The 24,076-nt window shown below is 56.3% G+C and overlaps 1 protein-coding gene across 6 annotated transcripts in view; it reads right to left on the bottom strand.

Annotated features, from left to right (window-relative positions):
* Positions 1–21,624, bottom strand: part of IL17B (interleukin 17B) — a 50,720-nt gene extending 29,096 nt beyond the window's left edge. Inside the window, exons 1-3 of one of the 6 annotated variants that reach the window (XM_077769028.1) lie at positions 21,392–21,624; positions 18,111–18,247; positions 3,452–3,553 (exon numbers count right to left, since the gene is read on the bottom strand). In XM_077769028.1, coding sequence (XP_077625154.1) covers positions 3,452–3,526 — 75 coding nt within the window. In that variant the 5' untranslated portion in view covers positions 3,527–3,553; positions 18,111–18,247; positions 21,392–21,624. Of the gene's footprint in view, positions 1–1,546; positions 1,814–3,451; positions 3,554–18,110; positions 18,248–20,879; positions 20,914–21,391 lie in introns of those variants that run through there. The other 5 variants (XM_077769029.1, XR_013336218.1, XR_013336217.1 and 2 more) reach the window with 5 other exon arrangements.
* Positions 21,625–24,076: the final 2,452 nt, after the last annotated feature.

Raw genomic sequence — 24,076 nt, 5'->3', positions numbered from 1 at the left:
AGCAACAAAGGCAGGGATGAGGTGGCAGAGCCCTTGACACCGGGCATGGCTGGCCACTGGCAGGAGGCCTCCACGGGTCTCAGAGAGGCCGTCCCTACACCATGATGGCGGCTGCCCCTCCACACCTTCAAGGACACCGTGGGAGGCCTGGGGATACAGACCCCATTCAGGGGAGTCACACTCTCCTGGAAGTGCCAGACAATGAGCAACTAGACCAATACATGTGTCAAGGAAGCACAGTGCAAGGCACCAAGCAACGGGAGTGGTGGAGAGTAGTGCAGAGGCCAGGCAGAGCCTCTCCCAGAGGCAGCTTCTAAGCTGAGACCAGCTGCTGGGGAAGGAGCCAGCTATGGGAAACTCTGGGGAGAGGGCACTGCAGGCAGGGAGAACTGTAAGTGCAAAGGCCCTGAGGCATGAAGAATGTTAACGGCTCTACAGGAAGCATAATAAGAAAGGGGGAGTCTACTGGTGAGGGATGGGCATCTGTGACCCCTGGGACAGCGGGGAGAGAGCATCCCACAGGGAGACCCTGGATTCAAGCTCTACGCCATCACCGCCTCCTATGTGACAGGATGGGCCCTTTCCCTCCGGGGCCCTGGACCTCCTTTGCACAGCGATGGGGTTGGCCTATCAGGGCCCCGGCTTTTTGGAGAGGGAATTTACTTCCTCCCGGTCCCCTATCCCCTGCCATTCCTACCAGACCCTGGAGCTCAGGAGCCAGGACTGGTGTCTTCCCCACCAGCATTTGCCAGAAAAATCTCAGAGCTCCCTCTCCAGTCCTGGGACACTGAGGTGGGGCAAGAGGAAGGGCATTCTTACACACAGCAAGCTCCCAGGGAGTTTGCTTATGTTCCCAGGCCCACAACTGGCAAGTCTCAGAACTCCTTCCCCTTCCTCCTCCTCCTCCTCCTCCTCCCCCCCTCCTCTCCCTGCCTCCCTCTCTCCCGCGCCCCCCCTTCTCTGGCTTAATGACTTCCACATGGGCTCTGGCAGCCGGAGCCAAGCCTCCCAGCATTGTCTGAAATCTCCAAATTTAGAAGAAATATGAAAATTGTCAACCACTCCTTCCTTAGGGGGTAAAAGCAACATTCGGCACCGGGGGCAGGTCAAGGCGGGGCGGTCACGTGGTGGGCGCCTGGGCCAATGGGGGGCCCTGGGAGGACCCAGCGCCCGCCTTGCCCCAACACCAGGCTCGCCTCTTCAGCTCATATAAGGTAAAAGGCAGAAGGGCCTCTGCGGCCAGAGAGCAGCGGGCAAGGGGCTAAGGGGAGGGGGGCCCAGTGCCAGCCGTTTAAAAATGCCCCGTGGCAGTAAGGGGTGCCAGAGGCCCGGTCAAGTTAGTTGAGAAGCAGTGACACCCCCACCAATCCCCTAAATGAGCTGCCCCCGTGTCCCAGCCGCAAGGAGCCACACCTGGACCAGACGCCAGGAGAGGTAAGGACAGTGGCAGAGATGGGGTCTGCAAATTGGGGGGTGGGGGGCGTCTGTGGCATCTGCCCCAGAGGCGTGCGGTATCCAGGGGTCCGGTCCTTGATCTCTTGCTAACCTGCTCTGTGCTGCCACCTTTCTGGGCCTCAGTTTCCCCATGATGATCTCGAAGTGCCCGTCATGCCCTAACCAGATGGGCAGGACCTGTGGCCAGGTTGGCCTGGAGGACTCTGTGGCTGCGGCTAAATGGGGGGTGGGAGCCGAGGGAGCGGCCCCAGTCTCGCTGCCATGCCCAAGTCTGGGCCCGCCTCCCTGGCTTCTCTGGAAAGCCGCTCCTTCCTTGTTCTGTGAGGTTTGATTTCACAGCTCCAAAGGCCTGGGGCTCCTGGCAAGGAAAGCTGTTTTCAAATCAGGGTTTCAAGAAGCAAAGCTGGAGGCCGCAGGCTCAGGCGGACAGGCAGAGAGGGGCGGGCAGGCCAGGGCACCGGCTGGGGAGGCGGGGACATGAGCTCCAGCTCTGGTTCTGCCTCTCACGGCCTGGCCCCGTGGCCCCGGGCGGGCACCCTACCCTCTCTGGGCCGCAGGTTCCCATCTGCACCATGAAGCCACTGTACAACATGGATCAGGGGGTGTCGGGCCTCAGAGTGGGATGAGGACCGAACAGGATTTCAAGGAGGGGTGACGTGGTGTAGCAGGGGCCTCAGAGGAGGCAGGAGACGTATGGGGCAGAGCTGTGTAGGGCCAGAGGCCTGGCATCAGCACTGGGAGGTGTGCAGTCAGTATCGCTCTTCTGAACATGCTCTGACCACGTCGGGGGCCCAGGGTGGACACAACCCTCCAACACCAGAGCCCCCCCCCCCACTCTGATCACATAAGGCCTGAGGCCACAATGGTCCCAAAGGAGACTCTGGAATCCAACTGCCTGGGTCCAATTCTGGCTCGTTTACTCATCAGACAAGTGACCTTGGGCAAGTCGCTTGCCATCCCCCCAGCCTCAGCGTTCTCTATAAAATGAGCACGGTCTTGGTTCTGACGTCACTTGGTTGTCATGAAGAGGGAGGGACGTGGGCACACAAGATCAGGGTAAATGGGGCTCCTCCTCTCGAGGGGCAAGATGACCTTAGCTCTGTCTGGAGAGAAGTGGGAATGAAACTCAGACAGGGAGCGCTCAGAGCTGCTCAAGAGAGAACAGGGTCTGGAAAGAGGCAGGAGGCAGGAGTTCAAAGGTCAGAGGTTAAGGGGCCCAGAAGGAGGAACCGCTTGAGATGCCTAAAGGGGTAGGCAAGGTCTCGTTGCCTGCATTTATAGGACACTGTGGGGGCCATGTGTCCCTAAGCGTGGTGTCTGAACCACTATACACTCATCTACTGACAGGGGGCCGTTGATGGGGCCCCAGGAATCTACATTTCAAGCTCCCGGGGGGAATTCCCACACATGGAGAATTTTAAAATGCTGTGTGTGCCTCACAAATAGCTGAGGGAACTGGATCATTCAATGAGAGAGCGCTGCTCTAGGTCATGCAGAGAGCTGACCACAGGGCTAGAACAGAAGCAGCCAGCTTCCCCAGTCCTGGACTCCATGGTGGTGGTGCAGATACGAGAATTATATTGCGATTGTTATGGTCCGGGCATTACCTAAGGCCTTCCTGTGAAATAATTCACTAAATCATCATAACAACCCTGTGAGGTTGGTGTAATTCTTAGCCCCATTGTGCAGAAGAAGAAACTGAGTCCTAGAGGTGAAGTGACTTGCCAAAGGTCACACAGCTCCCGAACTGTTAAGGCTGGACATGCACTGTGCCAGCTGCCCCAGGCGGTCTCTCCCCGGGGCTCTCCCACCCCCTGCCCTGCCCCTTGGCCACTCCAATGCACCCCGTGAATATACTTGGAGGATTTCCTGGGAGGCCAGGTACCAGGCTGAATCACTCATATTATCATTTAATCCTCCCAGGATTACCCAGAGGCCAGAATCAACATCATTCCATTATCCTCAATTTATAGAGCAGGAAACCCCTGGAGCTTACCCAACAAGCAAGTAGCAGAGGGGATTTGAACCCGGTCCACAGCTCCAAAATGCACGCTCTTGGCTTGCCCACCATGGCACCTCTAAGCAGTGAGCAGAAATCCTATTTCAGAGAGGAGATTGGTTAAGAGGGCGATCTCGCCAGAACTTGAAGCCAAGTGTTCTAGTTAAGTTTCAAAGCCACTACTTTTCCTTCAGCCCCACTGCTGCCCCAGGATGGAATGGACTTTGTTTGTCACTGCTCCCTAAGAGCCACGCTAAAGCTCTTTGAGCAAAATCAGCCCTTTCCCAGAGGCGCCGGTTGTGGGGAAGAGCTGACACACATAATTCTGAGGAATAGAAAGTTCCAGGCCCAGGGTTACCATGGACCCTTGGGGCTGGATCTGATTCCCCATGTGAGCCTTGAGGTGCGTGGGAGATGGTCTGAGGTCCCCAGTGCTGGGCTATGCCTGGGCCCTGCCTCCACCACAGTTTTCCAAGTGAATAATCCCCAGGGCTCAGGGTCATGGAGTCTGGCAAAAACCGTGAAGGCCTTTCTGATCATTGCTATTAGGACCATTTTTGTCCACGTCTCCTGGTGCCCCTGAGTCAGAGTTTCTCTGGAGTTGATACCTAGAGAGAGAGATTGCTGGGTTCTGGAAACACCCGTTTGTTCTCCAAAGTGACTGAACCGAGTTACGCTCCTACCGGTTGGATATGAGCATCCCCCGCCTTGACAGCACTTAAAATTGTTAGATTTCTTTCTTCTTTCTTTCTTCCTTCCTTCCTTCTTTTCTTTCTTTCTTTCTTTCTTTTTCTTTTTCTTTCTTTCTCTCTCTCTCTCCTTCCTTTCTTTCTTTCTTTCTTTCTTTTTCTTTCTTCTTTCTTTCTTTCTTTCTTTCTTTCTTCCTTCCTTCCTTCTTTTCTTTCCTTTCTTTCTTTCTTTTTCTTTCTTTCTCTCTCTCTCCTTTCTTTCTTTCTTTCTTTCTTTCTTTCTTTCTTTCTTTCTTTCTTTCTTTCTTTTCTTTCTCTCTCTCTCTCTCCTTCCTTCCTTCCTTCCTTCCTTCTCTCTCTCTCTCTCTCTCTCCCTCCCTCCCTCCCTTCCTTTTTTTGAAAAAGAGGGAGAACATGAGCAGGGGAGGCGGCAGCGCAAAGCCTGACCCAGAGCTCTATCTCACAATCATCATGACCTGAGCCAAAATCAAGAGTCAGACACTCAACTGACCCAGCCACCCAGGTGCCCCCAAATTGTCAGATTTCTTAAAGTATATATGTTATACCCTTTATTTCATGTCTATCAAATTTGTATAGTAAAGAAAGAAAGTGGGGTGCCTGGCTGGCTTGGTCAGTGGAGCACACAGCTCTTGATCTCAGCATCATGAGGGTGAGCCCCGCATGGGGAATAGAGCTTCCCTTGTTACTTTTTAAAATATTTATTTATTTTTGAGAAAGAGCAAAAGCAAGCAAGAGACAGAACGGGAAAGTCAGAGGGAGAGAGAATCCCAAACGACCTCTGCACACTCAGTGCAGAGCCCAATGTGGGGCTCGATCCCACGAACTGTGAGCTGTGAGATCGTAACCTGAGCTGAAATCAAGAGTCGAGGCTTAACTGACAGACGCCCCTAGAGCTTACTTAAAAGAGAGAGAGAGAGAGAGAGAGAGAGAGAGAGAGAGAAACTGCAAACAAAACTATAAAACCAGACGCCCCTAGAGCTTACTTAAAAGAGAGAGAGAGAGAGAAACTGCAAACAAAACTATAAAACAAAACTGCTGCTCGCCACTGTCCACCTGGGTGTCTAGAAATCTGTCCTCCGTGCACCAAGCCAAGGAGCACCCTGGGGCTCCGAGGCAGGAGTGGGCCCTGCCCACGTGGCCTTCCCCCAGCCCAGCAGTGTGCAGCAGCTACGCTGCAACCCGAGGCCGCCTGCCCCATCATCTGCAGGAATTTGGGGGAAAGAGCCCATGGTGGCCGCCATCTCCTGATGGCCTGTCTAGACAGGCCCCATGGGGCTTCACTACACATACAAGAACCGCAGAGGCGGCCCCCTCCCCGCTTGCAAAAGAGACTTACTGGCAGCCATACTTCTCCACCAGAAACCTTTTCTCCAGTTCAGAACACGCCTTAGCGCCCAGCCTGAATCACCCATTCCCATGGCCCGTGGAGACCCACTCATACAGGTCTCTTCTGTTCAGATGAGGAAACTGAGGCCCACTCCTGAGCGAGGGGGCTTTCAGAGGTGGGGTGCTACTCTCTGCCCAGGTGAGGAGGGGACTGGGACTGGGGGGCTCAGACAGCTGCCGGAATGTGGCTAAGAAGCAAGAGGCTGGTGGGGCACCTGGGTGGCTCAGTCTGACTTCAGCTCAGGTCATGATCTCGCGATTCACAAGTTCAAGCCCCGCTGTCAGCTGTGCTGACCCCCCCCAGCCTGGAGGCTGCTTTGGATTCTGTGTCTCCCTCTCTCTCCACTCCTTGCCTGCTCCCTCTCTCTCTCTCTCTCTCTCTCTCTCTCAAAAATAAACATTAAAAAAATTATTTTTTAAAGATGCAAGAGGCAGGTGGTTTAAAGGTGCCAAACGGCAGTCAGGCTGCCTGGGTTTGAATTCCAGACCTTCCTCACAGCAACTGTGTGACACAGGGCATGATGAGAATTGCTGTCTCCTCAGGCCACGGAGTGGCCTGGATTAAACAGGCTAAAACTCACAGGGCCCTCAGAACAGCGACTGGCACATAGCAAGTGGTCAGTAACAAACAACTGCTAAAATGTGCTGACAGCCACCCCCTCGTCCAGGACCCCCAGGTCATGCCTGAACCCTGGACGTACTGTGCTTTTCCTATGCATACACACCAGTGATAGAGCTTAACTTAGAAGTTAGCCGCAGTAAGACTAATGCACGATAACTAATAGTAAAACAGAACAATTCCAACAATATATTGTAATACAAACTTATGTGAATGTGGTGTCTCTCTCTCAAAACACTTTATCGTACTGGACTCACCCTCTCTGTGATGCTGTGAGAGGAGAGCCTGCCTGATGACACAGGCCCTGGGACATAGCATTAGGCTGATTTTCTGCGGCTACTTCGGAAGGTGGGTCACCTGCTTCTGGATGGGCCGCCATGGAGCACAGGTGACTGAAACTGTTGTACTAATTCTACTAAAAGCAGTGTCTTTGGGAGGGAAGGAGGTGCCGGAGTGGGTTCCAACTCGTCTTTCCCTCGGTGGGGGCGGGGGTGGGGGAGATAAACTACCCTTGTTCTTTCAAAAATAACAACTGCCACATGCCAAGTCTTCCCAAGTGCCCGGCTCTTTGCCCAGCACTCTCTGAGGTAAGTACAGTCCCCTCTCTGGGGTCCCAGAGGCTCAGAGAGAGGTGGTCGTTTGCCCAAAGTCACACAGCTTGTAAGAGGAGAAGCTAGAGCTCAGACCCAGGTCTGGCGGGCTCCGGAACCTCCCACCCGCAGCTCCAGTGCCACCCCACTGAGTCCATGAGCGAGAGCTAGTTCAGGTTTGGCCTGCCCGATAGGACCAACTCGGCATTTGGAAAGGGGACCGTTTGAAGGCTGGTGCCTCCTTCTAGATGAAGTACTGTTACCTCCATCCACATACAAAATGCAAANGATGAGGCTCCCTTGGGGGGGGGGGGTCCATTAGTCCTGGATGCCCCTAACCCAGCACAGCCCATTTGAGGAGGGGGCAGTGAACCAGACCAAGGCCGGGGGAAACAGCCTCACCCCAGCCCCTCCCTGAGCACCCATACGGGCCACAAGCCTAGGTCCCCTCCTGAATGGCCCTCCTCTGCCCCAAGCCATGCTCCAAAGGAGAGGGAGAAGCCCCAAACTGGGAAACACACTGGTCCCTGTGACCTTAAGAGGGACACTGCTCAGCTGCCTGTACCATCTTCCTCCTCCTCCCCCTCTTCTTCCTCCTCCTCCTCCTCATTCAGCAAACAAGGATGGAGGCGAAGTGTCCAGAGGGAGGCTGCTGCCTCAAGACGGCACCTGTAGCAGCCATGGCACCACCCCTGGCTGGTCTCCAGGGCTCAAAGGCCACTGGCCAGTCTGCCGGGAGCCTGTCAGGCCTCAGGCATGTGACCTCACAACCCCATTGAGCCCAGGGGCGTCGGCTGAGATAAGCTGGAGCGAGATGGGGAGGAAAGGAGAGAATCAGCTCTGCAGCTAACACACTCGGTTCAGTCTCTCTGTCCCTCTGGGCCCTTCAGGCTGTGATGGTCCAGGATTTGGGATGGAAGGGAGATCGCTCGGGCCGTCCCCCGGACGATGGTGGCTGCCCAGACTCTCAGCGAGGGAACGCCTGGAGTGCGGGTGGTCAGAGCAGCAGGGGCCTGCTCTGGGTACCCAGGGAAGAACGGGGAAGGCTTTCCAGGTGGGAGTTCTGCATGCGGAAGTGTGGAGGCGGGACTACGACACTTTCAGAGCAGCAAACAAGCGTGCTTGGCCGGAACGGGGGTCAGGTCTAGAAGTTCGGTGAGATTTGAGGCCGGCAGAGTGGGGAAGGTTTGATGGTGAAGCGGCCTGAATCGCCTGCAACCAAAATGCCATTAGGTGGTAGATGTCCTTCTTGGTGTCTGTCTCCGGGAGGGAGTCCCTGTCTTTAGCCTGTTTGCATCCTTCCCCCAACACCATCAAGCCAAGGGTCCCAGAGCAGGGGGAGCCCTGGGAGTTCCGCATTAGTGACTCTGAGATATCAAATAATGGGACAGGAGACCTCGGGTGGGATGAGGAGGGGTAGAAAGCCCGAGGGCTGTAGTCGCCATCTTTAAACCTCTGAACTTCCTAGGGAACAGACACTCGTTCTTTGTAGCCTTAAAGGACAGGACATGCAGTCCCAGAGAGGCGGGTGTCAGTGGGATATTAGGAAGGAGTCTCCAATAGTCTGTCCAAAGAGAGACGAGGTGATTGAGCTCCCATCACCAGAGGTATGCAAGCTTAGCATGAACACTGTAGAGAGAACTCGAGTTACAAGAGTCTGAGCCTCATGGCCTTTCCCACCACCAGCCTGGGACTTCGTATCACAGCCTGGCTGCCTTGGGACTGAATTCCCTTGCTGCCTGGGTGACAGATTCCTAGTCAGGCATGACATCAGTTCTGCCCTGACTTCACAAGGGGCCTCTGGGGACCCTCCTCCCCTCCACTTCCTTTCACCCCCTGCTGCTTCTCGCCCTTCCCAGGGAACCCACCAGGACTGACCAGGGAGACCTGGAGCCTGATTATAAGGCCGGGTCCCCAGGGAGCACTCAGCCGGCGGCCTTCCACCCCGGCAGGAATGAGGCGGAGGGGGCCGGGGTCCCTGGACACACTGTTCACACGCCCCCGAGAGTCTACATGGAAATTCCAGGAAGGTCACAGGGAAGCTTCCAATTTAGAACAAGATGCTTTATTTTTGTCCCTCTTTCTTTCCTGTCCCTCTTTTCCCCTAGCCGTGGGCGGGGGTGTCACAGGAGGCTGGAAGAGGAAAGCAAGCCTCTTTGGGCTGAGTCACAGAGAGCCTGGGTGTGGAGAGAGGGGCTGTGGGCAGACAGGAAGGGGGACCACACAGGGTAGCCGTGTGGGAAAGGGTAGAGGCAAGGGAAGAGTCCAGGGGACAGCCAGGTCTGGGCAGTGTCCTGGGCAGGGAGCGTAGGTTCTGGGTTCAGGCCGCGGGTCAGAGAACCAGCCCGGGTTCAGGACTGGCGCTCCCAGGAACCTTGGGCCCTGGGTCCCCACCTCAATGAATTATAAAGCTACAGAGTAGTACTGAATCCATCTCACTCACCCTGGCGATCCTGGAAGATGTTTAATCATCATTCCTGGTGTTGAATTTTAAACTCCTAGTGTCATTATCCTGTTAGAGCTAAAAGGAATCTAACAAGAGCGTGTTATAGATGTGGAACCTTGAGGCCAACAGCAGGGAGGAACTTGCCCAAGCTCACACTGCCAGAGTGGCCGCCCAGCGCGGTGCGTCCTTCCTGACCTCTTCCCGGCCTCGGTCCGGAGATGGAAGCTATGACATGGTTCTCGAAGCCAAGGGAAGCGGACAGAAGGGAGGCAGGTACCCCACCAGGACATAACTATCTCTGAGAAGTAGTCAAAAAATGACAGTGTGTCTTGAGTTCTAACTGCTCTGCTCAGGAGCGCTCTCTTCCTGCCCAGAGTTAGCTCTCCCCCCCTCCCCCCCACTTTGTCTGCTGCAGATGGGAGGCCTCCTGCGGAGGAAGGAGCCCAAGGCGGGGAGGGGAAGCTATTGGTTCTATTGTTGGCTCTGCCTCAGTGCTCCATATGACCTTGAGCATGACCATGAGTATGAGGGCTTTTCTGGCCTCCGTGTGTTCAGTGAGGGGCTGGACCCAACCAGTTAAAACAGAGATCCCATCCAGGATCTGCCTCAGTCTCCCATCAGGCCTCATCTCTCTCTGTCTTGATCCATCTAAGCCTTTGCCTCCGCACAGGAAGTCAGCCAGGAAGAAGATAGCCACCTGCAGATTCCCTCTACTGGGAGCACCATCCTCCATGCCCAAGCCCTGCTGTCCAGCCTTGGAACCCCCAGAGAGGCAAAAAGCTGGGAAGGCCCTTAAGATCACCCCAGCAAGGGAATCTGAAGCCAGAGAGGTCCAGCATATTGCTCAAGGTTACACAGCAAACCGTGTGCAAGTGGGAAGTGGGCCTTGGGTCTCCTGATGCCCAGACCAGTGCCCTCTCCACTAACCACACTTTGCCCTTTAGGGTAATGGTCATGTTAGCCATCTGCACATGAACCTGGGACCTGGTTACCTTGACACCTCAAATGTCCACACAGTCTCTTCCCCTCTCTGGGGTGCAGCTTCTTCTAAAAGCAGGGAGATGGGGTGGACCAGATGTCTCTAAAAGGCCTTCCACCCATCACTCCACCAGGACCCCCGGGCTTTCCGGGGTGGCCACCTCAGCCCCTTCTTCACAGAGGACAGACATGCCACCAAGTCACAGCCCCCACCCGGCCCAGCCCACCCTGCACCCCAGGGCTGGGCCTCATCCAGAACTACAGACTCAGGGCCCAGCTCCCCCTCTGGGGATCTGAATTTTTCTTACCATAAAAGGGCAAGCGTGCCTCTCTCCCGTCCCTGCTCCCAGCCCCGCTGGGGGAAAGGCTGAGCTATTTTTAGAAAACTCAAGAGTTGGCTCCTAAACTCAAGATGGAGCTTGTCTGAGCTTGCATTCGGGAGCCCCTTCCCCAACTCCCTCACCTACCTTCTCTCCCTCTTCCCCCACCCCGGCTCACCCCTCACCCCTTTTCACTCACTTTCTTCTCTCTGCCTCTCTCCTTCTTGCCCTCCCCCTCAGCCAGAGACTCCTCCTCCTTCCTCCCCCTCTCCTCTCTCTTCTCCCCAATCTCATACCCAGCTCCCCTCCCCCCCATTCCCTCCTTCAGATCTGGCTTTTGGAGGATGGAGAAAGTAACACATCTGCACCCCCATCCCCTTCTTAAACACTATTTACAACATAAATTCCAAACATCCGCCATCTGGTTCTAGGAAGGGCCAAAAGATATTTAGAAAAGGAAGTCATGATTATTCCGTCTTCAAAGCCAAAGGAACTTAAAGGCTCCCTCTCTCCTGCCTCCCTCCCAGGGCTTCTTTGTTAAGATCTAACAGATTAGGATCTTTCAGTGAGTAGAAAGAGCCAGTCCCAGCTGGGCCTCTGACTTTGAGCTGGGTGCCTTCTCCTCTCCGTACCTCAGCTGTCCTCATCTGAGCAGTGGGTGTGAGACTAGGGTGCCTCCAGCACTAATGTTCTGAGACTTTGAGTCCTGCTGCAGAAAACCCACATGGCCCAGGTCCCTGTCACCTGCTCTGGGCTGGGCAGTAGGGTGGGCTCCAACCTCAACCTTTGATGCCCCTTCTCTCTCGCTCCAAGGAGATACATGCAGACCATCCACCTCCCTTCCCACTGACACTAACACCAAGGGGATGGGCTGGGGTCAAGCCATTGCCCCTATCGGATACCATGGAGTCTGGTCCCCTCCCCACCACATCACCATGAGGCCCAGGGAGGGGAAGGCTCTTTCCCACAATCACACCGCGTGTCTACAGGTAACCTGGTGTCTAACCGGCTGTGCTTCCCATCCGACACGCTCCAGAAGAAACAGCATATGTAGTATCCAGAAGGCATCATGCAGTCTCAGCAAACTGGGACCCTGAAGGTCCCACTTGTTTGCAAAGTGGACAGGGCAGAAGGGAGAGCCAGTCCCTTTATTGTGGCTGATTGGTTTGTTCTAAACAGACAGCATGCGAGGGAGAAGTACAAGAGGCATAACAAAAACTGAAAAGGCTCCCTGCTTCTGGAGAGGTGCAGCGTTGCCAGGGCCCACATACCTCCAGTGGCCTTGCAAACGCTTTCTTTGCTCACAACCCTGTTTCCATCAAATTTAACCCAGGCCCGACAAAACACCGTGAGATGCTGACGCGGGCTGTCGCTCGGTAGAAATGGTGCCAGGAAGAGCTGGGTCTCACAGGGCAGCCGTGAAAATGCACGCTGGGCCGGCTCAAGCCAATCCTGAGCCTGACACTCACAAGCCACGTGACCTTGAGGGAGTGCTATAACCTCTGCGAGCCTCAGTGTCTTCATCTGTAAAATGGGCATGAAAATGGTACCCAACTCCTATGTGACTGGGAGGAAGACTATGCACAGTAAAGGACTTAGCAAGTGTGGAGCACATTGAAAGCTCTTGTTATGATTACAGCAGGTCCCAGTGTAAGCGGTTAGTGGCTATTGTAATGGTCACTGTGTGTCCCTGCCTTCGTGCTCACTGGAAGGTCAGGGTGGATGGGAAGCACAGAATCCACCAGCCCCCAGCTTCCCGGGGCCTGAGCCCCTTGAGGCAGGCTTGGCATTATGGGCCAGGCAGGTGGGGCTCCTTTCCTCTCCCTCTCTTCACTATTTTTCCCTCCATCAGTTCAGCCTCAAACTGCATTCCCAGGGCTTGCTCAAAAGTCCCCAGCAGCAGGCTTCCCTGGGGAGGAAGTAGGGAGCGTGTGAGGCTGGTGAACTCAGCTGGGGTGTCAAGGGGGTGGGAGGGCGCCCTGGGAACAGAGGCGCAGAGAAGCCGCATAACAGAGGGGACGTGGAAAGGGGCCTCACGTGGTGGCTCCCACCCCAGCATCCACGTCTTCTCTGGATGCCTCTCTGGACCTTTGCCCTCATCCTTCCTGCTTCCCTCCCTCCCATGCCTATGCCTCACTGTGGCTCCAGCCCTGGGCGCATAATGCAAATCGCGGCCATTTATGTGGGCTCCCTATGCGCCTGCAACTGCACCTGCATTTGACACAGACCTCATTTGACCTTCACAAAGAAGCCTGAGGTCGGGGACCAAGTTCAGAGGGGTGAAGCCACCCGCTCTTGGTCGCACAGCTAGAAAGAGCGAGGGGCGAGATCCAGTGCAGATCTGCCAGGCTATGGGCACGGGTTCGTGTGTTTGCGCGGAGCTTCGAGCTCAGCCCTCTCTCGCTGTAGTGCCATCTGGCTCCCAGATGCGGCCTGTTCCCAGGCCCTCGTTTTTCTTGGAAATGAGCAAGGCCAGCAGAGGGCACGGCGGCTTCTGCAGTGACCGTAACGATGCGCATTTTGTTTCAGGGTCACCCAGCAGGCTCAGGCTCAGGAGATGGCTGGCTTGAGCGTGAGCAGCCCTGGGTTCAAGCTGGCCTCTGATCCTTGCTAGTGGATGACGTGGGGCACACTACAGGGCCACTGTGAACCTCGGTTAAGCGGGGAAGTTACCCCTACCCCTGGCGGAGGTAGTACCCTCAGTTACGGAAGGAAGCACTTTGCAGGGTGAAAGGCTTGGGCAGCTTGTAGCAGTCCCGGGCGGCTTCAGGGCTGTCCCTTCGGTCTTGGCCACCATGGTGACCCCAAGTTTTGACCCACCCCTAAATGGCTCCTTGCTGACGTATGAGGCCGGAGGTGGAGCCACTGGTCAGAGGGGCCTCTGGGAAACTTCCTTCCAGACCCATTATGATGGGGACTTTGTGTACTGGGAAGGGAAGGCGGCCCCTCCTGCTCTTGGAGCTTAGAGCTGCTCAGAAGACTCCCTTGGAAATCCGGGCAGGCAACTTGGGGACAGTGGCTGCCTCGGGACAGAGGAGCAGGCTCTTGGGAGCCTGGAAGATCCTAGCAGGCTCAGCCTAAGACATCTGGGGACCCAGCAGGAGGCCAGGCTCATCCTCAGTCCCTTGGAGTCTGCAAGGCCAGTCAGGACCCACGGACGGCAGGGCTCTGGCCACGGGCACCCCAGCATCCTTCTGAGAGGCGGTATCTTTGTTTCTTTCAGGCAAGGGCACTGGCTGGTGGGAGCCACGCCTGCAACCCTGACATTGGAGGAGCAAGCACCCCGGAGAGGGCCTCCTGAGGACCAGAGAGGAGGGCAGGCAGCAGGGGCCGAGGAAACAGAGCTGTGAGTGCCTCCCCCACCCCCTCCACAGCCCCAGCCCTGCCGCTGGGGGCTCCCGCAGCAGCCCTGCGCCCCAGGGTACGCTCCCCAGTCCAACCCTCGGAATGACCAGGAAACTAGGCCTTGCACTGGGGAGAGCTGAAGGAAGGCCCAACTGATGGATGGGGTGCAGGGCATCCAAGCCGTTATGTGTGGGTTGTAGGAGCAAAGAAGTGGAGTCAAAGACGGGGAAACCCAAGCCAGAGCCAGAATCCACCCCAGCCTACGCTCCCTGCAAGCCAGCAAGGGAAAGCCTCTGTGCTGTGGAGAACGGACAATGGCAGCCTTGGGGGAGTCAGCAGTCTTGCCTGCGAAGGAGTAAACACGGTGGGGCTCTAGAAGCTTGGGGAGCCTGGCGGTAACCAGCTCACAGGGCCTCGGAAGGGGTCTGTGAGGTCAGGTGTGTCCCCAGCGCTGGGGACACGGTGAAGCCCAAGAAACCGTCGAGGTTTTTGTCCCATCCATCACATTCTTCCACCCTGGCTGTGTTCGTTCCCCGCAGGAGCAGCAGGTGGGGCGAGGGATGGGCTCAGAGCGAATGAAGGTGCTCACTCTCAGCCACAGAGCCTGGTTCTGGCACCGGGTCTCCAGAGGGTGGAAAAAGTGGATGAAGACCGGATGGGGGGGCGGGGAGGAAGGGCTCTGGCAAGGAGCTCCAGGAAAGGTGATGAGGCCCAGGCCCGGCTTACATAACGCAGCACACCTGCTCACCCCTGCGCGCCCCACACGTGCGAGCAAACGTGGGCTCCAGCACAGTGCACACTCCCGGCCCTCACTTGCTAGCCAATGAGTGGCAGAGCCCGGGTCTGAACAAATTGGATTAGGAAGGCTGCAGACACCTCTCCCCCCNGCCCCAGGAAGAGGGCTGGGGGTCTGGGAGGATGCCGGGATGATGGATGGGCTGGGTCAAGAGCACACAGGATGTCGGTGCTTGTGCAAGGCTCGTTTCTGAGCTGTTCCCAGCAGTCCGTCCCCCTCCTTCCCTCCTGTCTCCCTTCCTGAAGCCTCTCCCAGGATCACTGCCGCCGGGGCCCAGAGCCCAGGCTCCTAGCAGATTTATCCTCGTCAGTCCCGCAGCAGGGCAGGCGAGAACTGGTCAGCTTGGGAAGCGACAGCCTGGGGACAAGACACAAGCAAGCACTTCAGAGGGAAAAAGGAGCTTATGAACAGAGGCAATGCCAATTTTAACGGTGACATCTCAGTGCTTTCTCATCCATCATTTTGTTCCATCATCAGAGCAGGCCTGGGAGTTGGAGAGACTGTGCCCATAGCACAGATGTGACCCCTGAGGCTTGCTATCCAGGGATTCCACAGCTCCCCTCTCCTGAGCCCTGAGTCGGCTCCGGCCCTGAATGATGTGCTGGGAACACCAAGATGAACAGCCTGGTGTGCCCATTGCTCAACAGGTCAGGCTCCTTTCGGCCGCTGGGCACTGGACCCTCTGGTCTTCCAGCAGATAGATGCCTTTTCCATATGGCATGTTTGAGTGGCTGAATATCACACCGAGAGCAGCCTTAGCCATCAAACCCATTCAAAACACAGACCCTGAAGGCCGACAGCCCCAAGTTCAAAGCCTCCCTTTCTAGCTGGATAGCTGTGGTACAGCTGGCCTCTCCATGCCTGTTTTCCCTTCTGTGAAATGGAGATACAAAAGCTCCCCCTTTGTGCAGTTCACTGTGAGGGTTAATTAGTACTTTCCACACCCTCATTTGACACAGGGAGAAACAGAGGCTGGAGAAGGAAAGGGCCTGGCCAAGGCCACACTGTGAATTGGGGATTAAGTCAGGACCTGGTAGAGACCCTCCTCTTCCACCCCTCATCCCAGTATAAATCCTCCCAACCTGGGGCACCTGGGTGGCTCAATCGGTTGAGCTTCCGACTTCAGCCCAGGTCATGATCTCACAGTTCGTGAGTTTGAGGCCTGCCTCGGGCTCTGTGCTGACAGCTCTGAGCCTGGAGCCTGCTTCAGGTTCTGTGTCTCCCTCTCTCTCTCTGCCCCTCCCCAACTCACGCTCTGTCTCTGTCTCTGTCTCAAAAATGAATAAACATTAAAAAAGAAAAATCCTCCCCATGGGCTCCACCCCCAGTAGCCTCCAGGCCATGACAGGCAGCCAGGGGATATAGGCACCTATGGAGACATGTATTGGGACCCACCCCCTATCTTCAGCCCAGCCCCAGCCTTGGCAGCACCAGGGTCCCAGGTGCCCAGCAGTGGCCCCCGGCCCTCAGTGCTGGTGGAGGGTGGGGGAGTGTGGGGACGGGCTCTGGCCCAGAGCAGCCTGCCCATATAAGGGAAGGAGCCAAGGAGGCCTCCTCACTCAGGCCTGGCGAGAAAACCCAGACAGCCACTGTTTATTTTCTCCTTCCCAGCCTTCCTGGAGCTTCCCAAGAAGACCGAAGTCCCCCCACCCCCGGCCGGGCTCAGCAGCCGTTCCTGAAGACAGTAGGGAGCAAGGAGGGGAAATTGGCCCATTTTGGGGGGAGCGACGCCACAGACTGCCAATGGCCGGCACCAGGTAAGAATCTGTCCTATACGGGTCTAAGGCCACCTGCTCAATGGTGTCCTTGGACAGAGGGGAAATGGAGCCCCAGAGAGGGGAAGCACGTGGGAGAGGTGACCACACCGGGTGGAACGGAACTCAGGTCTCCCAAATGGCCCTCTGTCTCCTGACTGGGGACCAAGAGTAAGAAGGAGCCGCTCGTGGGGTAAGTGGACGAGGAGGGCTATCGACCTCCTTCTCATCTGAAGGAGACCAGGGGCTGGGGCCAGCACTGTCTGCCTGCTGGACAAGTAAGAAAGACTCAGGGGAAGAGTCCTCGGGCAAGAGGACAGTCTTCCTGCATCTCTGCCCCTCCTCCTGGCCCACCACCTCCTCCTCCAGGAAGTCCTCCCAGCTCCCCCGCCTGGGGTGGGAACCTCTTTGTCCTCTAAGACCTTGGCGGTCCTTTCTTAAGACTCTCCCTTGTGCCACTTGGATCTGCACCCTATTTGCCTTGCCAGGCACGTTTTCCTTCCATCTCAGCCTGACTGCAGTCCTCCAGGGCAAGGACCACATCCGGTTCAGTCCCACCTCCCCTCGGCAGGTAGAAGACACCCGAGGTTTGCTGAATGGTCAGGTGAAGTGGTTAGACCCCGGCCCAAACCCCGGGGATTGGTAAAATTGGCCAGGGGAGGAGACATTCAGCATAGAGGTTGAAAACGAGGGAGCGGGGGTTGGCTGTTCTGAGTCAGGAACCCAGCTCAGCTCCTAACTTGATGGCCTTGGAAAACTCCCTTCTCACAGAGCCTTGGGAATCCAAGGGGATTAGCACGATTAAAATGGTCAACAAATGACCGTGCTTATTACAGTCAGCGTCACTGTGATTTTTCCAGAACTACGCAGCCTATAGCTGGAGGAGAAGGGGGCGAATGGCTTCCCCCAGCCTAAGGCTGCTCGTGCAGCCCCTGTCCTGGCATCACTTTCTCCCACGGGGATGTGGGATGCCTCCCACCCACTCCCTGCCTCCATACGCAGCAGAGGTGCTATCTTTGCAACACTATTCCGAGCCCAATGGGGTGTGCGGAAATAGCCCTCAACTCCCCTGCGTCAAGCCGCGCTGTGACCACAGAACCGTCTCCTCCGCGTCCTGGTCCTCCGCACGGAGGTGACCACAGTCCCCGGGGGGCCTCACCGGCTGTCCTGAAAGTTCCGCGTCACAGGGCACGGCCCCCTTTGTATTTGTGCCACGTCTGTGGACTGTCACACTATTTTTACATCTAACCCGGGTCATCGATAACAGGTAAATACGACTCGCTGCCGCTCGTGGGAACCTCTAGCAGGGCTCATAACGAGGCGACGCGGGGAAGGGAAAGCAGAGGGAGCACCAGGCCTGTGATTACCCTTCACCCTGCCACCGGGCTTGCAAGGGCCCGGCCCGGGGCCTGAGACCCAAGGGGAGGGCGCGGGAGCCAGAACAGGGTGGGAGGCGAGAGGGCACCAAGCGGGGGCTTCCTCCCCTGTCGCGGAGTCTTCCGCAGGTAGTTAGTGCCGAGGCCCACATACTCCGCAAGACGGCTCACTCCCTGTGCCGCCCTGGGGACGCCAAAGGCGGGCAGCTGAGGGCTTTGGAAACCGGCGTGCAGCAAGGAATGCGGGAGCCTGGCCTTATCAGCTTGGTTCCCAGCCATGGAAGTTCACTTTGTCAGGACAGCCACCCAACCCCACCCCCGCCCCCGGCTTCTTACCGAAACCTTCAAGTGGTCAGGCGGGTGGGAGCCATCCAGGAGTGCAGTGGACAGGCTGTGGGCTGCCCAGGACCCCGAAGGTGCGGCCCTATGTCGTTGGGATCACTCCCCGGCTAAATGCAGCTCAGAAAGAGCTCCTACAGGAGAATTCCACATTAGAGAAAGGCATTTCTTTAGCTGGGAAGACCTCAGGAGGGGGCTGTCCCACTCAGGAGGCCATGGGGCCCGGCCTGCCCCAAGCGGCAGACCAGAGAGAGACACTCTTTGGATGGGGGGCCGAGTTTCAGATTTCTGATAGGGACACAAGACATGCTTTTTATTTTTTGTTTTAAAGGAAGTGTGTGGTTTTTTGCTTTCTCCTGGCCCTAAGGAGATAGGCTACCCAACCCTGCCCTTGGGTCTTCAGGTATCTCTGAAAGTATATGTCATCCAGTATCAAGGCCACCTCAGTAGACATCCAGCAAAGCAGGAGGGTCCTCTGGGGGTGTCCTGGGAGCTGCCGGGGGCAGGAGGGACAGGGGAGCTCTGTCTGCTCACTCAGACATTCCCACCCAAGCCCACTCACAAGCAGAAAACAATTTCTCTGCATGGCCATTTGTGCATCCACCAAATGGCATCCCTGAGGCCCAACATCACATACAAAGACCTCGACAAGGCCCAAGGACACCCCCAAATCCACCCAACTATCCAGGGAACCGGATACTAGCCCAGGCAGATGCAAAGAGCTCTGACCCTGGTAAGAATGAGATTGAGGAAACAATTCAGCTGTTCAACCAGCACTGCCAGAATCTACCACCGGTGGTGAGTCCAGCCTGCGGGTCCCTTGCCTCACAGGTGGGCCACGCAGCCCCCAAGCGGAGGAGGTCGGAAGGGAAAACTATACCCCACGAGTAATGCAGGATTAGAAAGAGGGCACCGCATGTGTGAGGACGTGAACCAGGAGGTCCCGATGTCTGAGCAGTCGAGGAGGGCTTCCCGGAAAAAGCAGCCTTTTGAGTAGGCACGGAGCTCACGAAAGGCAGACGGCAGGGGGTGTGAGGGGAAGCAGTCCCTAGGAATCCAGGGGTGGTGGGCGCCGGAGAAGAGGAGGAGGCCCTCCTGATCTTTGCTGAGGGTTTCAGAACTTAGCTGGACGCAGGGAGAGCGCTCCCAGGATTGCAAGCATGGAGGAGAGATGAGCTTATTTTCATTTGAAAAATCGCTCTGGAAGGCTGTGTGAGGATGGCTGGGGAGCTGGGGGGGAGTGGGAGCAGGGACACCTCCGTGACCGCGAACGTGCCGTCTGGCTGGAGTGTGCAGAGGGCAAAGGTGGGGCATGGGGCCACCATATCGGGGGGTCTGCTCTGCGGACACAGACCGGGTCTGCCCAGAGCCGGGGCTGCTGGCGGACGCCAGGGGCTACAGGGCAAGAGGTTCCTCTTGGGGGTGATGACACGCTCTAAACTTAATCATGACGCACAACTTTGTGAAGGTATTAAAAACCATCTCGTTGTACACTTCACGTTGAGGGGGTGGAGTACATCTCGACAAAGCCGGTTTTTAAAAAAAAAAAAAAGGAAAAGAAAAGGGAGGGCGAGGGGGGGGTCGCAGAGGGCTCCGACGCCAGGCAGGACACTTACGGCAATGTCTGGGAGGAGGGCTGCGTGGTGGCACTGTGGGCCCCCCCTAACACCCCCCTCTTCTGCCTAGGGAGGAGAGGCCACCCCCCACCCCGCTCCTGGCACCGAGCAAGGCGCCCTGTCCCCCGGCCTGAGGTGCAGTGCTGCATCTCTGGTCAGTTGGGAGTCTGAGATGAAGCACTGTAGCTCGGGAAGGGAGAAGTTGTTCAGCAGCTATCCGCCCAGAAGCGGTAAGTGGTCACTGTGCTTGGGGACACCAGGAAGGCTGGGAGTGTTTCCAGTCTCCATGCCCGTCAGCCACTTGTGCTGAGGAAGTTTCTGGACTCCAGTCCTGCCCGTGCCGCTACCTGCTTCATGATTCTGGGCAAGTCCTGACTCTTCCCGGCGCCCCAGTCTGTCCATCTGGAGCTGAGATGTTGGGGGGCATGCGGTGGTGGCCGTTGTCTGACACCCCGCCTCCGCTTTCTCTCTCTGAGCCCACGGGGGACACTGCTCATCAGTCAAGGCATCCTCTCTTGAAGAGTTGAGATGCACCTTCAAAACCCTTCTCAACACTAAGGCCCCAATAGCCACGGATAAAGATTCAGAGCTGAAACCCATTCATCCTATGTGGATCGGACAGTTCCTAAAAACCCTTGCATAAAGACAAAAGTACTGAGCTTTGAGTCAGACTCATTCTCTGGGTACCTAACCTTGGCTCCAGGCTATTGTGGCCAGTCAGGCATTGCACAAATGTCCGACCTGTCTCAGAGGCTTCAGACAAATATGGGACAGCAGAGGAGAATCTCTGGGCTGAGCACAATCTTATTTAACCTCCCAAGAAGCTTGGAAGGTGGCCAGCGTTGCTGACCCATTTTACAGATGAGACAAGTGAGGCTCAGTTAAGCAATTCACCCAAGGCCGCTCATGATTGTGTTAGTCAAGGTAGTAGCCTAATCTGCCTGCTTTCAGATTCATGTTCTTACCCAGGGCATGTGATTTGGGAACCTGGCGGGGGCGCGGGGGGGGGGGAGCAAGAGGAGAACATAATAAATAAATCTGGTCCTCTCCTTACATCTTGGGTCGCTTTTAGCAAAGACAGACCTAGACGGTTTCCACTAACCCTATGGACTGCCTTACTCCACCCCTCCTCCCAAACTATCTGTCTCACCTTATCCGGGAGGTCCCCTCCTGTCCCATTTTACAGCTGAGGAAAACTGAGGTTAAGCAGTTTGCGGGAGATCACCAGGGAGGAAGCTGCCGGAGACTGAGAACCGGATTCGCCCAGGGTTTAGACTCAAGCCCTCCCTCTGGCTGGAGGCTCAGGAATACGTACAGCCCCCCTCCGTCTCGGGTGGGGAGGAGGGGGGCGGCTGGGATGCCAGATGGTTTCTGGTCAACAACACGGCCTTCGACCGCAGGGAAGGTACTTTCCAAGGGCACTCGAAGTTCCAGTCAATCAGCCAGCCCTGCAAGGCGTCCCCTGCGCACTGGCTTCCGCGGACGGGGCTCACCGCCGAGGAAGACTCCGCGGGTCCTCAGGGCCGTGGCGGGGCCTCGGGGCCGAAGGCCGCTCTCTCACCTTGTCCTCACGGTCCAGTTTTCCCAGGAATCCCTTAGATGCTAAGATGGGGATTCCTGGAAATACTGTTCTTGAGGTCAGGGTTCAGCAGCCGGACTCACCTCCTTCCCGCCCCGAGCTGTCCCCGTGGGACCGCAGCTCGCAGGACAAGATGCGGCTCAAGTAGCGGGCGGTGCGCCGGAGGTAAGAGGGCTGCACGCGGCGTTCTTGCCCTTTAAGCTGCCTTTTCTTTCCACTGTGTCCCCTTCGTAACATTCCAGTGCGGCTGGAGGTGGGAACGTCACCACCGCGTTACTCGGGAAATCGGTCCAGGCACCTGGCTGCGGGGCGGTCGAACCCGTGCACCTTCCGGTACCGCTTCTTCCGGTCCTGGGCCCTGGCCCTCCTCCCACTTCCCAGGGTGCCCTGCGGTAGGGGCCACGGCAGGGCATCTACATTATTGATAAACTAATAAACGCACACGAGTTTATTTTAACAGTCCATTAAGTCAGTCAGATACACGAAAACCCATAAATCTTAGTTCGATTTGGAATGCCACCACAGGGAAATGAAAGGTTTTTCAAAGCCCGGAAGACGAAAGGCCCAGAGCGCCCTCTTGTGGTGACACCTGCCTAGTTGCTCGAGGAACACCGGGGGTCTCGCCGCCACACACGCTTTGCGCCATCACCTCAGTACCTGTGACGCCTCCGTCTCTTAGGGTTTACTTCTGTAGCCCGGCTTCGTCCTCAAAGCTCTCGGTGTGGCTGGTGAGGCTGACAGCTGCGATGACCAGCCCAAGTTCACGCAGGCCGCCAAAGGCACAGCCAGAATCGATGCCCAGTTCGGCGGCCCGTGGCGAGTCCTTAGCCAAAAGCGAAAACTACAAAAATAAAAACACAAAAAGAAGACTGTGTCTTCAATGAGCGAATGCCAGAGACGCGAGGTGGTCCGGGCGCTGCGCTGGAACTTTCTGCAAACCCTTCCTAAGTGCTTTTCAACGGAGTTGGTAGGTGCCTTGGCCCCAGGATCCTCACCTGCGGGTCTGATCCCCGTACTCCCAGGGCCCAGGTGGCGATCACCTGTGGCCCGGCCCGCCTCCCTAGCGGGCGGCATTGAAGACGCTTATGAAGGATAGATCCCCTCCCCCTCATTCACAGACCGGAGCCGTCAGACCACGGAGCTGGCCAACTGGCTCCTAATAAATAATCAAAACAGCTTCCCTCACTGACTGTTTACAATCTGCCGGCACCGCGCTAGGCACTTCACAGGCACGGTCTCATTCAGTCTCCATGTCACAGACCAGGAAGCCAAGGCTCAGAGAGGTTAAGAGACTTGCCTGAGATCACCCGGCTAACACTACGCTGGGAACACACCAAGTCTGTGTTCATACTTTGAACCTGCCCTTGCCCCCTCCTCCCGCTGGCCCGGCCTACGGGGCAGGGCTGTCTCTCTGAGGCTTCCGGGGTGGGTAGAGGGTAAAACAACCCTTCAGTGAGACCCAAGCGATCGGTTCTGTGCCCTGTGATTCTAATAAAGTGCTGGACCCTCGACTTGTGTCCTGTTTCTTTCTGGGAACACGGGGAAAGGGGGAGGAGGAGAAGGCCAGGAAGCAACCACAGCCTGTTTTAGTTTGTTTGGGCTGTCGCAGCAAGTACCACAGACTGGGCAGCTTAAACGGGAGAATTTTACTTTCTCGCAGTTCTGGAGGCTGCAAGCCCAAGATCAAGGTGTCAGCGAGGTTGGTTTCTTCTGAGGCCTCTCTCTTCGTCTTGCAGACCGCCGTGTTCTCTATGTCTTCACTGTGTGTATCTGTGTCCGAAGTTCCTCTTCTTATAAGCCAGTCGTGTTGGATTAGGGACCACGCAATGGCCTCATGTAACCTTAATTACCTCTTTATGGTTTTTTAATGTTTTATTTTGAGAGAGAGCGAGAAAGAGTGCGTGCAGGGGAGGAGCAGACAGAGAGGGAGAGAGAGAATCCCAAGCAGGCTCTGTGCTGTCACTGCAGAGCCCGATGGGGGGCTTGAACCCATGAACTGTGAGATCGTGACCTGAGCCGAAATCAGGAGTCTGACACCTAACCGACGGAGCCACCCAGGCGCCCCCTTAATTACCTCTTTAAAGACTCTATCTCCAAATACTACCACATTCTGAGTCACTGGGTAGGATTTCAACACGAATTGAGTTGGGGAGGACACAGCCCAGCACACAACCCCAGCTGACATAATCCCCAAGTGCCTCTGTTGTCAGCTATGTCCAGAGGCCAGCATAGACACCAACCAGGCCCCACATCGGGGCAGTCAGAAGCCTCCGGAAGCTTCCATCCTATGTCTAGAAACACTGGGCTGTGGAAGGTTAGGGAAGGAATGAGTCCCACGAGGTAAGATCCATTGGGTGGGACCGGCTCATGAGCTGAGGAGCCTAGCCACACGCCACCCTTTCCCCTTCAGCCCCAAAGGTGTGACTGATCAGGCCAAATAGGAAATCACACCTCCCGCAGGTGTTAGGGTTCAGCATGAACTCTGGACTTGAGCTGTACCACAGGCATCACAGCCAATACTTGGGGTCATTTCATTTTTTCATTCTTTTTAACTTTTATTTATTTTTGAGAGAGAGAGCAAGCAGGGGAGGGGCAGAGAGAGAGAGGGACGGAGGATTCGAAGCGGGCTTCTCGCTGACAGCACGCGGGGCTGGAACTCACAAACTGTGAAATCATGACCTGAACCGAAGTCTGATGCTCAACTGACTGAGCCACCCAGGCGCCCACTTGGGCTCATTTTAAACACAGTCACTCCATCTTTAGTGTGG

This window comes from Crocuta crocuta, unplaced genomic scaffold, assembly GCF_008692635.1.
Source record: "Crocuta crocuta isolate KB4526 unplaced genomic scaffold, BGI_CrCroc_1.0 scaffold340, whole genome shotgun sequence".
In the NCBI taxonomy this organism is placed as follows: domain Eukaryota; kingdom Metazoa; phylum Chordata; class Mammalia; order Carnivora; family Hyaenidae; genus Crocuta; species Crocuta crocuta.
This window is presented reverse-complemented; position numbering and strand designations above follow the sequence as displayed.